General features: G+C 32.4%; 2 protein-coding genes and 1 pseudogene across 3 annotated transcripts in view; 1 reads left to right on the top strand and 2 right to left on the bottom strand.

The window, feature by feature from the left end:
• Nucleotides 1-1,087, top strand: part of LOC111632425 (trihelix transcription factor GTL1-like) — a 2,910-nt gene extending 1,823 nt beyond the window's left edge. The window contains exons 4-5 of the mRNA XM_023376838.1: nt 790-1,019; nt 1,067-1,087. Coding sequence (XP_023232606.1) covers nt 790-1,019; nt 1,067-1,087 — 251 coding nt within the window. The remainder of the gene's footprint in view (nt 1-789; nt 1,020-1,066) is intronic.
• Nucleotides 1-7,129, bottom strand: part of LOC111632435 (zinc finger protein 62-like) — a 23,537-nt gene extending 16,408 nt beyond the window's left edge. Inside the window, exon 1 of one of the 2 annotated variants that reach the window (XM_023376853.1) lies at nt 7,005-7,129. The gene's annotated coding sequence lies outside the window, so the exon portion shown is untranslated. Of the gene's footprint in view, nt 1-6,974 lie in introns of both variants that reach the window. The other variant, XM_023376849.1, reaches the window with a different exon arrangement.
• On the bottom strand, nt 2,540-4,091 carry LOC111632424 (annotated as a pseudogene).
• Nucleotides 7,130-13,325: the final 6,196 nt, after the last annotated feature.

Here is a 13,325-nt window from a genome sequence, read left to right as displayed (position 1 = left end):
ATTCCCCACGAAAATAAGGTTAGAATAATACATATTTTGCACAATCTTAAGGCATAATGTTAGAATCTTGTAATAAATATTTGTATTTAATTATTTTAAACAGTTGTTAGAAGTAAAAAATTTATTTAAGGTACAAATTTTAATGTTATTTTGCAATAATATTGCTTTAATGTCCTGTCATGATGTGGTGTATTCAAAATTGCTATTAATTTAAAAAGTACAAGAAACATTTACGTATTATTATTTTTAAATATTAAAAAAAAAAAGATATTTACTTAATCTTTAAGAAAAACGTTGATTGTAAAGATTTTAAACCTCTAAAAATCTCAAAAAACGACAGAGCACAAATCACATATGCTAACTAGAGCTTTCTGTACAATTTACAGTGCCTCTCAAACCCAATAAAGTTTAAATTAAAATTAAACAAAAAGTATCTCACATAAAATTAATAATTAGGTATATTGTTGCTTACACTTATCTGTTTTTTTTTTTTCAATATCCCTTTAACCCTTTTAAATATCTATAAACACAATACTTTGTCCATAAAAATTTTTAGTATGAATTTTTCATTTACCGAATTACCGGTATTTAAATTTCAAAAATTTACCGGTAAGTTTACCGAATGTTTTTTTGTCAATTTATCGGTTAACCGGTAAATCGGTAAACCGGTATACAATCCCTATAATATGTATATTATATCAGATATCATGTTAAAAATTTTGTGTAAATAATAAATTATAGCAAACTATATAAGAATGCAAAATAAAGATTTTTTTTGTAATTTTTAAGCTAATGAATGGACTCGCCAAGCAACTGTTCTTCTAATAAATACAAGAATAGAAATGGAAGAAGAATTCCTCAAGCCAATACAGAAATCCAAATTATGGCAAAGGATTTCTGACTCTTTGAAAAAAAATGGGTACACATTTCACGCCACAGAATGCCATTCTAAGTGGCGAAATTTAATGTGTACCTATAGAAAAAATGTAGACAGAACAAAAGAGTCTGGTGGGGGTACCGTAAAATGGGAATATTTCCATAAATTTCACGAAGTTTATGGAAATAGACCAAATGTGGATCCCCTTAGAAGTTCTTTGTCATATACCTCTCGAAACAATTTTCAACCACATGAAAATAATTTAATTTCTGGAGCAGAATTGGAGCAGAATTTAATTTCTGCTCCAAGCACATCCAATTCTCAAAGGGAAACAGAAACTGAAAGACCGCGAAAGAAAAAACGAACTTGTGATGAACCACTATTGTGGTTTAAAAAATATTTAGAAGAAAAAAAAATAGAAGACAAAAAAAAAGCAGAAATTGAAGAAAAACGATGGACTGACTTAAAAAAAATAGAAGAAGAGAAATTAAACGCCATGAAACAATTAACGGATGTTTTGTTGAAATTGGCAGAAAATAAGAAAATGTAAAATATTTCAATATTTTAATAAAATTTTTTTTGTTTCGATGACTCATAAATGTATTTAAGATTTACCAAAATACATCTATTCAAAAAACGAAAGCACTTTCAATAATGAACAAAGTTTATTAGAATTATGTAATTCACAATTACAAATAACTAAAAGTAGTAACAAAATGTTAAATACATGATTAATACTTTTCTTGAAACTGGTTCAAATATTTAATAAAATTTTGTTTAAATTATACATTATAAATGCAGCTGAACATGGCATCTGTAGTGACCTTTTAGCAGAGTGGGGACAAAAGAGGCGCGACCTTGTCAATTGGACCCACGTGCGGTCGGGTAATACCACTTATAAGGTATTGACTTGTAAACAAGGGAAAACAAAGAAAGCGCCGGCTTTGTTAATTGGACCCACCTGCAGTCAGACGGTAGTACATTTGCCATATGGTAAACAAACGAACGTAAACAAGTGGCGGACGTTTGTGTAAGCTTCACTCTCGTCGGATGACGGCGGACCCGAGTGTAAGCTGTTCGGGCAAGAAGGGGTTGTGATTGGTTGGAAGTCCCGTCCAAAAAACCCTTAAATTGCGGGGCGAACGAGAGAGGAAGGGAAGAAGGGCAAGAGACTGGTATAGGGTAATCTCAGGCACTTGGGAAGCCCGCTGAGCGTAGAGAGAGTGTTCTCCTCTGTTAATCATCTCAGGGACGGGTTAGTGCCGAGACCGGACCGACCGTGCAGTTGAACCGACTCCACAAGCTGACTGAGGTCTGTCCAAAGGTTATTAATTTCCAGACGCCAATCTGGCACGTGAATCACCACGTATGGTTATCTTGTACATATACTATGTTTTCTAACTTGTACTTTCTATAACTGTAAATAAACTGTGAATATATTCAATTTGAGTGTGGAGGTGTGCTTTCCAACGAACCCGATTCACTACACCGAGTCGTGATACACAGGAAACCAACTCAACGAGACGGAGTTGGGAAGGAACGGCAATAAGATCTTCACTCATCATCATGATTAAAAATTCACAACATAACAGTAGACAATAATAATAATTACAAACTTGATTTTAATGTATTAAGAGAAAAATAAATAAAAGTAGATATTTTTTAACCATTATGATTGGCATATAATTTATTAGCAACTTTCTCTCTTTTGCTAATTCCATCTTGATACTCTTCTCCAAAATTCTGAGAACTGTTTTCAAAATTACCATTTATAGCAGAAGCATCTGGCGGTATATCATTGTATAAAATGCACAAATTATGCAATACACAGCCAGTAATAATCACTTCTGGAATCAAATCCCTTCGAAACATATGTAGATATTTCAGCCTTCTAAACCTGCCAAATAATTGTCCAAATGCTTGTTCAATAACAATTCTAGTTGAACTAAGAATTTTATTGTAATATTTTTTAATATTGTTTAAGTGTCCATTATCACGATAAGGAGTTAATAATTTTTTGGATAATGGATATGCACTATCACCTAATAAATGATAATTTTCTGAAATCATCTCAGGATTATGTTTCATTTTTAGAAAGAGAGGACTTCTTTGGAAAACTCTGGCATCATTTTATGAGCCTGGCCAATCAGCAAAGACATCTATAAATTTTAATTTTGCATCACATACAGTCTGTAGAATGACAGAAGTGAAATTTTTTCTGTTGAAATGTGCAACCTTTTTATTTTTGGGGGCTGTAAATGGAATATGAGTTCCATCAATACAGCCTAAAACTTCAGGAAAACTGTTGCACCCTCTCAGTTCATTAAATTCTTTAACAGTTTTTTCAATTTTTTTTCCTGTAGGCCACTGGATAACTCTCTCTGCTATTTGCATTATATCCTTACAGAATGCAACAAATTCTCTGTGGGCATGGCCCTGTCCAATACCAAATCTGTCAGCAACACCTCGAAATAATTCTTGGTTGCCAATCAACCATAACGATAACAATATGGAATCTTCTCTTTTCATTGCTGGCTTTCTTTTAGTAGGCTCCGAAACAATCATCTGCATCAAATGCTGAAATAAAAATAAAATTTCTTAAAATGATTATTGCTTAAATATAGTTTCATTACGAAATATACATAAACGAAATATTTTAGGTAAAATACAGTGAAATATGTGACAAACTAAACAGATAATTATAATTAAGCACTTTAACATACCTCAATTGTTGAACGACTCAAACGAAAGTGAGATTTAAAATCTTCCATGGAATACATAGGAACTATCTCTTCTACGTATCCTATTATTATGTCGGCCTTCTTTCTCTTTATGTTTTCTTCCATAGCTGCTATATTTACATGTAGCAGTTCGTCGTCGTCGTGTTTCATTTTCCTTTTGTATGAAATCATCGCGTTGTCATTAAAAATATTGCAAAATGCTGTAACAGCAGACAAAATAATACACTTGTCCTCCATCTTGCTGAGAATGGAATTATGGGAACTAAGCACTTCATACTCGAGTTGGAACGTCGTTGATGACGTCAAACTGTTGACTTCAACACCCAACACTCGCGTTGAAAATTGGAATGTCCCGTTTGCCGATTGTCATCGTCCAATACTCTACCTCCAGCAGTGGCGTGCCGTGACATTTGATAATAGGGAAGCTGTGTTTCTGTAAGAAGCCGACATCCAGGGGCAATCAGTCAATCACGCATCAGTGACGGTCTAGGGTCCATTCGTATCGTTTATTCGATAAGCCGGTAAAAACCGTAGACTTCTCTAAATGTATTTTTAATATCGCAATTACATTCCGAATCGCTAACCACGATATAAGGGCTACAATTAAAAATAAAATAATAAAAACTTACTCGGTGAAATAAAACGTGTGGTGGATATACCTGGTACAAAATATTCTTCAATTGTATCAATATACTTTTAAAGAAAATTATAATTAAATATAGCTTTGTGAAGAAACGTACATAAAAATAACATAATCTCAAAGAACGGAAACCAAATTATTTCATAACTTAAATGCTACTTGGACAATTTTTCGCTTAATTGGGAAGGTAGCAGAAAAGGAATTTAGCAATTTTTGATATATTTTAGGAATCTTCCGAAAATAATACTACGTTCACTAACGTGAAAGCCTAAACGGTTGGCGGAGAGAAAGCAATTTACTCTTTCGCTTGAATTGTTCAGTTTTTCCGAAGGGGTCAGCGTAGCGGGATGCCGTCTGAGGAGGATTGGAATTCGAGCTCCTGCCATTAGTACTGTTTGATGTAATGGCATAATTCACAACTAATTGCTAATATATAAACTAATGATTTTACAAGTCTAATTATCTAATTACAGTCGCTATTCGAAAGTAGTCGTATAATCTACTGAGAATTATTTTATCTTTTGCTGAATAAAACTCCATATTTTTAATGAAGAAATATTTAATAAAATTTATTTAGTAAATAAACTGATACAACAGCGGATCAATAAATAAATAAACAGCTGAGGAGCCATCCATATTGCTTTTAGCTGGCTATTTGTCATTCTTAAATCTAAAACTTTTAATTGCCATTTTCATACACATATATCCAAATATGTATATTATTAACGTCATATTAAGCATCATAAACAATACATTAATAATGAAGATAAAATGAAATATGTGGTATATACTGTTTAATTTAAGAATAAAGATAATACAGCACATAGCTGTAACGGACAACTTAGAGTAACTGACAATAAATAACCAAGTACAGTATAACATAACGCTGGATGATAAATTTAAACTAGAATGTTCACATTAAACACTTCCGATATGACCAGTGTTATTTTTACTATACTGTACTTTATATTATCTTAAAAATATAGCAAAACAATAACTTATAAGGTCTGTATAGACCCGAAGATTACATTCGTAATAGTTATTTGGAAATGCGCTCCTAATTACAAGATAAAAACAGTATAAATAAATATTATTGAATAATTTACTCTATTATGTATTATGATTCAGGGTCTGCCTATTATCTACAAGGGTATCAACAGATCGTGTTACGTTAAGCAACTTTCCTTAGCCATATAGACTACTATTACTCCTTTCCGCCTTCTGATTTTTCTCCTTTGCGTTAAGAGGAAACGTCTACAGTTATTTCGAAACATTTTAATGATTGAACCTTGATAATTCTATATCGAGAAAATAAAACAATGAAGTTAATTTATAAATAACATATTACTTCTTTTTGATAAATTAAAATCTTCGTATCAATTCAAGAATGTCGATTATAACTAATGCCAACACAATAAAAGTTATTTGCTTTATTTCAGTTAATGTAAAAGCAGTTTTTTTCAACCGAGCCCGTTAATTTAAATTATACAAGACTGGACATCTTACAGTAATTTATATATTACTGTCATATAACTTTAGATTTTAAAATCACAGAGATTAGTTATATAAAACATATATGTTTGCAAATTTAGATATTAAATTTAAGTATTTAATCTGAATTTTAAAGTAACTCAATTATTATTTATTATTTCATTTGTTCTGTTTTTACGGAGTTAAAATCGAAAAATAAATCGTCGTTGTCAATTATTAACTTGGAATTTGGATATAGAACGTTACGATGTTACGGAAGCGTAACTAGGCAAAGTTGTCAAACTGTAGACCGCGAGCTGTTCGACGTGACAAAAGAGTTAATCATGTGTTAATAAGTCGTTTCCTTTATCACATGATTAGTGCAAAAAACGGATTCTTCTGCGAAAAGAAAAGCTACACGGAAACGCCTTAGAGACCTAGTCACGTGACTGAGTGACGTCGAAATCGGGTCACGTGACACGGTTTGTGCGCATCCGCCGTCCAGCGTACACCTTCACGGGTGACAACCGGTAAATAGTCCTAAGATTTTTCGTTTATAGCATTATATATACGCGTCGCCCGGAAAAATGTTATGCATTTTCTGGATGAATAATAAATATACATTTTTTTAATATAATATAATTTAAAAAATTCATATCCCCTTCAACTGCATAATTACCAATATCTCTGATCCAAAATCTTAGACGAAATTTTCTAGTTAAATAAAGCCGTACAAAGCAAAATTTCTAAACACGTGGATAGTGGCAATATCTGTATCGATCGCCATCTTGAATACTGTACGCAAGCGCCGAAATGTAATTAGGTTGCGCTTGTATGGTTGTGCAGTCGCGCGGCGAAAATGCTGCTTTTCTTTGCTGCGGTTCACCCTAGACATACATATGACTCCAATTAACTTTCCACCCCTTAAATCTTTCATATTTTGTAGCATCAATGCCCTAATGAAGGGGAGAAGACTTAGAATAGACCAAGGAAAAGGTGGATAAACAAAATATCTGAAGACCTAAAAGAAAGGACTGACGATGTAACAACGGTGTTTGCCAGACGAGTGATAAAAACGAGGTGGGTTGTTGGAACAACATTATTTATCATATATCACGTGGGTTTTGTAGCTACAAACTATGACGTGAGTTAGTGACGCGCTACCTCTTGACTATCTTCTATTAACTTTCATTGTGCACCCCTTTTTTACTACTACAACGCGAACAAAAAAACTGAGTTTACTTGCCTGTCTTTGTTAGGGCTCTTTCATACATACTATGGCCGACTGGTTCGACTGGTCCGACTCCAAGACGTGTTGCCATGGCAACAGTAGTAGGTCGACAGAGGGGTCGTTCCACTCAGACAAATTTAAACAGCAGTGGCGTGGCGTGCCGTGACATTTGATGATAGGCAAGCTGTGTTTCTGTAAGAAGCCGATTTCCAGGGGCAATAAGTTAATTCTTTAAATGTATTTTTAATAGATTACTTATCTGACGGGCACTTGGGCTGATTAGGGGGTACGGTATTTGAGAGATTTTCTTCCATAAATTTAACTAAATCTAGACTAATTTCATTCGAATATTTCCAAAACACGTATAATTTCTTGGAAATGATTGATATAAAATATGCCATGAACAAAAAATTGTCGGAATACTTATCGAGTGTACCCGTTCGAAGACGCCATTGTTTAAGCTTGTTTTCGTCGCGGAGCGTCACATCAGACGGCGGCCGCGTACGAAGCGTATCACGTGACACTTGTCGGTGCTATTAGTCATGTGACTACTCATCTACGACAGTGTTCCTGATAACTTATTCTTTTTGCGAAGTGTATAACTTATTCTGTTTGCACCTGTGTATATTTATGTTCTGAACTTTCAGAACATAAATATACACAGGTGAGTAAAATGTACTTTTGTATACGACTGTTGTGTTGCTTTAAAAGCGTCATTTGCAAACTTTCTAACGTTTACATTACTCCTTCCAAAATTTCAAAATGAAGTTTGTCTACGTAAATGCATGACTGCGGGAGAAATGTTACGATTTTGAATTAAGAGAAGTCAGCTGAATTCGAAGGGATCCATCATGTCTACATATAAAAACTGTCAAACAGACGTTAGTGAGACAGTTGATGGATGTAGGTAAAAATCGCAAACTTTTCTACCGGAGGACCGATTAACCGTAGTCACGTGATTTTTTAAATTAAAATAAGATTAAAAACTGCAGTCAATATAAACGATTCTTAATCCTGGATTACTATAACTAATTATAAATACAGTAATACAGTTGAGTCGATTGCCCTATTCGAATCGTTAAAATGGATAAATGAACAGTGATGGTTTATAACTTATAAGTTAATAGGATCAACGCAAATTTGAGTAAGGGGACCTCATGTGAAGTGTTGACTTCAGACGTTTTCTATCGGGAACTGAAGGAGAGGGGAGGAGTTGACCTTTAGTGGACGTCTGTTTATTTAATTAAATTTTATACAGTTTAAGCATGTTATTATATTTATTTCAAATTTTCTTGCTTTTTTTCTACTTATTGTATTTATTATCCGTGAAGTCGTAAAGGTTTAACGAGGGAGATTTATTGAACATAGTGTGGTGGAGGTAAGGAAATCTATCATGCCCCGGGAGCCACTCGCAGAGGGGCGCCAAATTGTCTCCATGACAAAAAAGGTTTGTTTCTGGAGAGGGAGGGGAGCGTCGATAAAGTGTCGTGTCTCGGCCGCCAGTTACGTTCGCGACGTCACTGTCCGCAGAGAGGAAAAACTTGGACAAACTGAAACAATGAGATAGAGGGTGTAAAAGTGTTAAGAAAAATGTATGTAATTTAGGGACAGCTCCTAAATGTCATATTTTTTATAAGTCAGAGCTGAACTTATTTTAATTACATATAACAGAAAAATACAATTAAATAAGAACTAGTCGAAATGGTTATTTTGTACGTTTTATATCATACGAATGGGGTGGGAGAATAATATATAAAAAATTTATTCAAATTTTGAATCCTTTTGAGTGAAGAAATGTGGTTCTAACAGAGTAAGAATTCAATATTTTATAACTAGAGAGGGTGACATGATGTATTCTGAGGTTTCATAACTAATAAACTGTCTTTTTTTACTTATTTATTTGAATGAAATGCTTCAGACTTGAATCAAGTTTGCGAATTTTTATAATAAAACAATCACAAGTAATGCAGATGAAATATTATTATTTTATAGGGATTTACAGGTTAAATGAAATTTTATGTTTTAGTTTAAATAATTTTTTATTTGTTCTTCTGTAAAATTTAACTTGTGTAATAACGTAACGTAAGTTTTTAATCGTTACAGATAAATACTTATGAAAATTCAATTTGAAGAAATAANAAACAGTTCTCTTAACTCGATTCGTTAAGCGTATTTTAATTATTAAATGAAATTAAATTTAATTATTAGAAAACAGAAGTTAAATCCCGCATCAGAGAAAAAATCGTTTTATTTATAAAAATTTTGTAAATCTGCATTCGACTGTTCTAAAATGTATGATTCCTCGGGTCTTTCGTGAAATTTTAGACTAAGAATTCCAAAATTAACATCTTAATTCTCGTGTTTTGTTTTACTACGTTTAGACAAACGCTGCCATCTTTTTTCGTTTTCGTGAGCTTTGGCCAATAATTTGTTAATGCAGGTGTATTCGGAGTTAATATTTACTTCGTTTGAGTTAGAAGTTCCGACTCTCTGTGACTTTCCTACAAAACAGTTCCCGTTTGGTCTATCATTATATTTTTCTGCAGTGATTTTCTTCTTTGAAATTGATTTCGCTTCAATAGCAGAATTCACGTCATTTACAAGGACTAGAAAGACTAATTTATTCTCAATTTCTTTGCTTCTAGCCATTTTTTCAACTATTGTACGTTGTCCTGCAATCTCATCTTGTGTTTGTTCGTTTGGGTCATTCTCCTCCTTTGTCTTTGCTCTTTTCTTATTTGCAGGATCTGTCGACACTTTCTTTCTTTTATTACTCCTTCGGCCTGCCATTATTTATAGACTACAATACGGGTAATGACGATTATTAATGTAATTCTGTTGAACGTAATAAACAACGACAAAGGAAATTGTTGAATAAGAATTGAAATTCTTTGTTGCCATTGTTTCAATAGTTCCTTAATTTACTTTTTGCTTATTTTGATGGACTTTTTTCTAAAATTAGATATAATTTTCAAATTCCTTACTAAACTAATATAAAATAAGAATAAATTAGAAATAATATAAAATTGATGTTTACGTTTAATTGTTTCGAAAGATTCATCGATCTCATCACTCTCATCAATGGCTGGGTAATTAAAGCCAATTGAACACTTATCGCGAATTTGTGTCTGATTGCAAGAAAAACTTTTTACAACACAAACTCGAGTTCATGTCACCCGAATTGATTTCAATTTCGGTTTATTTGTTTACAGAACGCCATTCGTGGGTGATCTGCATATGGAATGGCTCACTGGAGGATTTTCCATGGGAAGTTGGTACCTATTTACATGGTAATTAAGAAAANTCATCACTCTCATCAATGGCTGGGCAATTAAAGCCAATTGAACACTGATCGCGAATTTGTGTCTGATTGCAAGAAAAACTTTTTACAACACACACTCGAGTTCATGTCACCCGAATTGATTTCAATTTCGGTTTATTTGTTTACAGAACGCCATTCGTGGGTGACCTGCAGATGGGATGGCTCACTGGAGGATTTTCCATGGGAAGTTGGTTCCTATTTACATGGTAATTAATAAAAGTAATCGCAATACACTTTAATCGTGTTTGGGATAATAAGGATAACTTAAAATTACTTTGAGTTTAGCCAATAATATTTTTGGTGAAAACAAAAATGACACATAATCACGATAAAAATAATACATCTACCAGAAAAATTGTTTTTTTTTAAAACTTCTGTAATGTAGACTACGTTTTATTTGATAAAATATTGTACTTTGTAGTCCATTCATTTGCTTTCACTAAAAAAATATCATAATTTGTCATTCTTAACGGATAAATTTACTAGTATATGAAGTACAGTACTTGACAGTAACTTCAACGCAAAAGAGTACGCATTAAGGTTGAAGAATGTCGAAAAATTGATAAACTGATGAATAAATGTTTTATTGTAATATAAAAAAACTATAATAAAATAATAGAAATTGATATTACATTTTAATTTTAGTGAAGCAAAACACAATTTTAAATCTTGATTTATATCAAGATAAATACAGTATAGAAAATTTTTATTTTAATTATGTGTAATTTATTCTAATTTTTTTAGTTTAAAAACGAATGGAGTAATTATATCTAATTTTCAGAACGAGTTGTCCAAAATAAGCATAAAATAAATTAAGAAACTATCGAGACAATGTCAAGAAAGAATTTCAATTCTTATTCAACAATTTCCTTTNGTTTCTCTCTTCGCGAAAGTTTTAAACCATTTCTCAAATCGTTACGTCATTCCAAATTATCCGTCGGAAATTCCGAATATTTCTCAGAGACGTCAAACGATAGATATTTTAACTATTTTTTCTTAGCGTTAAGTAGGAATATTTTAGTAACTTCTCCACAGATGGCGCTAGTCGTCTATTAAACGGAACTGCGGCCGAAGAAGGACGGTCCGTCGTTATATTTGTAACGCTTTTGTATTTTATTCGAAAACCAGCAGTTGAGCCCGGCGTTGCTCGGGCAAAAAAACAACAAAGATTAAGATTATTAGGTTATTTCGTACTTATAATCCTCCTTGCTTGCCGCCCTCTGGCGGCGAAGTTAGGCGTCAGCTACGTTGGCTATTTCGCCCCGTGTAGTTGTTTTTCAGGTATGTGAGTGGAAAAAATAGATGGCGATCTCGAGTTGAAGAACTTGAAAGGTCTAGAACAGGGGTGGCCAAGCTTCTTGATAGTCCGAGCCATTTTTCAAAATTTGAAATTTTTCGCGAGCCGCAATTAAATACGTATTAAAAAGGTATGCNTTTTCAGAACGAGTTGTCCAAAATAAGCATAAAATAAATTAAGAAACTATCGAGACAATGTCAAGAAAGAATTTCAATTCTTATTCAACAATTTCCTTTGTCGTTGTTTATAACATTCAACAGAGTTTCGTGCAGTAATCGTCGTTTCACATAGACTATTCTGCAATAAATGGCTGGGAAAAAAAATAATAAAAGAAAGGAAGTTTCAGCACAACCTGCAAATCAAAAAAGAGCAAAAACAGAGGAAGAGAATGTAGAAGAACAAATCGAAAAAGAAGAAATTGCTATAGGATGTCCAACAATCGAAGAAATAGAGACTGTAAAAAAAATAGAAAATAAACTAGCTTTAGTATTTTTTCGAAACGACGAGGATTCTGCCGATGAAGCAAAATTCGCTTCAAAGCAGAAGAAAATGCCAGAAAAATATAGTAACAGGCCTGTTGTGAACTATTTTGTAGGAAAGTCAAAAAGAGTCGGACATATGAAATCAAACGGTGATACAAACACCGAATACACTGGAATTAACAATTTCTTAGCCGAAACTCATTTAAAGACATTGCAGCGTTTATCTAAACGAGGCAAAAGAAAACGCCAGAACTAAGTTATTTTTTGGAATACTTAAAATTGCATGAAAAATCTCGAGAGAATAATTTCGTTTACAATCTTTGAATGAAAATTTACAAAATTTCTATAAATAAAACAATTGTTTTCCTGTTCTCTGGTTTCACTTTTGTTTCCTAATAATTAATTTAATTTGATGTAATAATTTAAATATGCTCAACAAATTCAATTAAGAAAAGTGTTTATTCTCGAACAAACCGTTTTCCGAAAATTTCTTTTGATTTTTTTTGAATCTCTGAAAAAGAGAGGCTAACACCTTTAGGCATTAGAAAGAAAATCTTTTAAAACTCGTAATAGAAAGAAATGTCAGGATTCAATTCTGATGATAATAGTAGAAGGCAAGCTAGGAAGTACGAGAGGTAGTATATGGATAAGATCCACAATAACGTATATAAACAATGAAATTGTTAGATATCAAGACAATGATCACGAACTATAGATTATTGTTTGTTCGAAGTGCAAAACTGTTTAAAAATTTAGCAACGAGATGCTCAACTTTTTTGGCAAGATTTGATGGATTCATCTGTTGTCATATTTTATTTTAAAACATTAACTTATATATTTTCAACTATTACTAAAAGACAAAAAGCTTAATTTTAAGAGTAAAGATGGGTTTTATAAAAAAATTTTAAATTCTAATAACAAGTAAAATCTTCATGAAATTTGTATGTACCTGAGATATTACACACTACACACAAGTCCATAAATTCTGAATTTTAGATTGACATAAGCTAATACACAACTCCGTTCAATTTAATAGTAGTGCAGTTTAATATTTTACGAATTTTCTGAATCATACACATTATATGCTTTCGCAATAATTGTTATATTATATTTTAAAATGATTTGAAAAATATCATAACGAGCAATTATATATTGTGACATCGTCATAATGCTAAAGCTTCATTTTGAGGGTAGGAATGAGTTTTATAAAAAAAAATGAAATGTAAAGAAGTTAATAACAAGTAAATTCGTTATTAAGTCTGGCC

Source organism: Centruroides sculpturatus, unplaced genomic scaffold, assembly GCF_000671375.1.
Source record: "Centruroides sculpturatus isolate CEXI.00-Female unplaced genomic scaffold, Cexi_2.0 scaffold651, whole genome shotgun sequence".
NCBI classification, from domain to species: domain Eukaryota; kingdom Metazoa; phylum Arthropoda; class Arachnida; order Scorpiones; family Buthidae; genus Centruroides; species Centruroides sculpturatus.
Note: the sequence above shows the minus strand (reverse complement) of the source record. Positions and strands in the feature narration are given on the sequence as shown.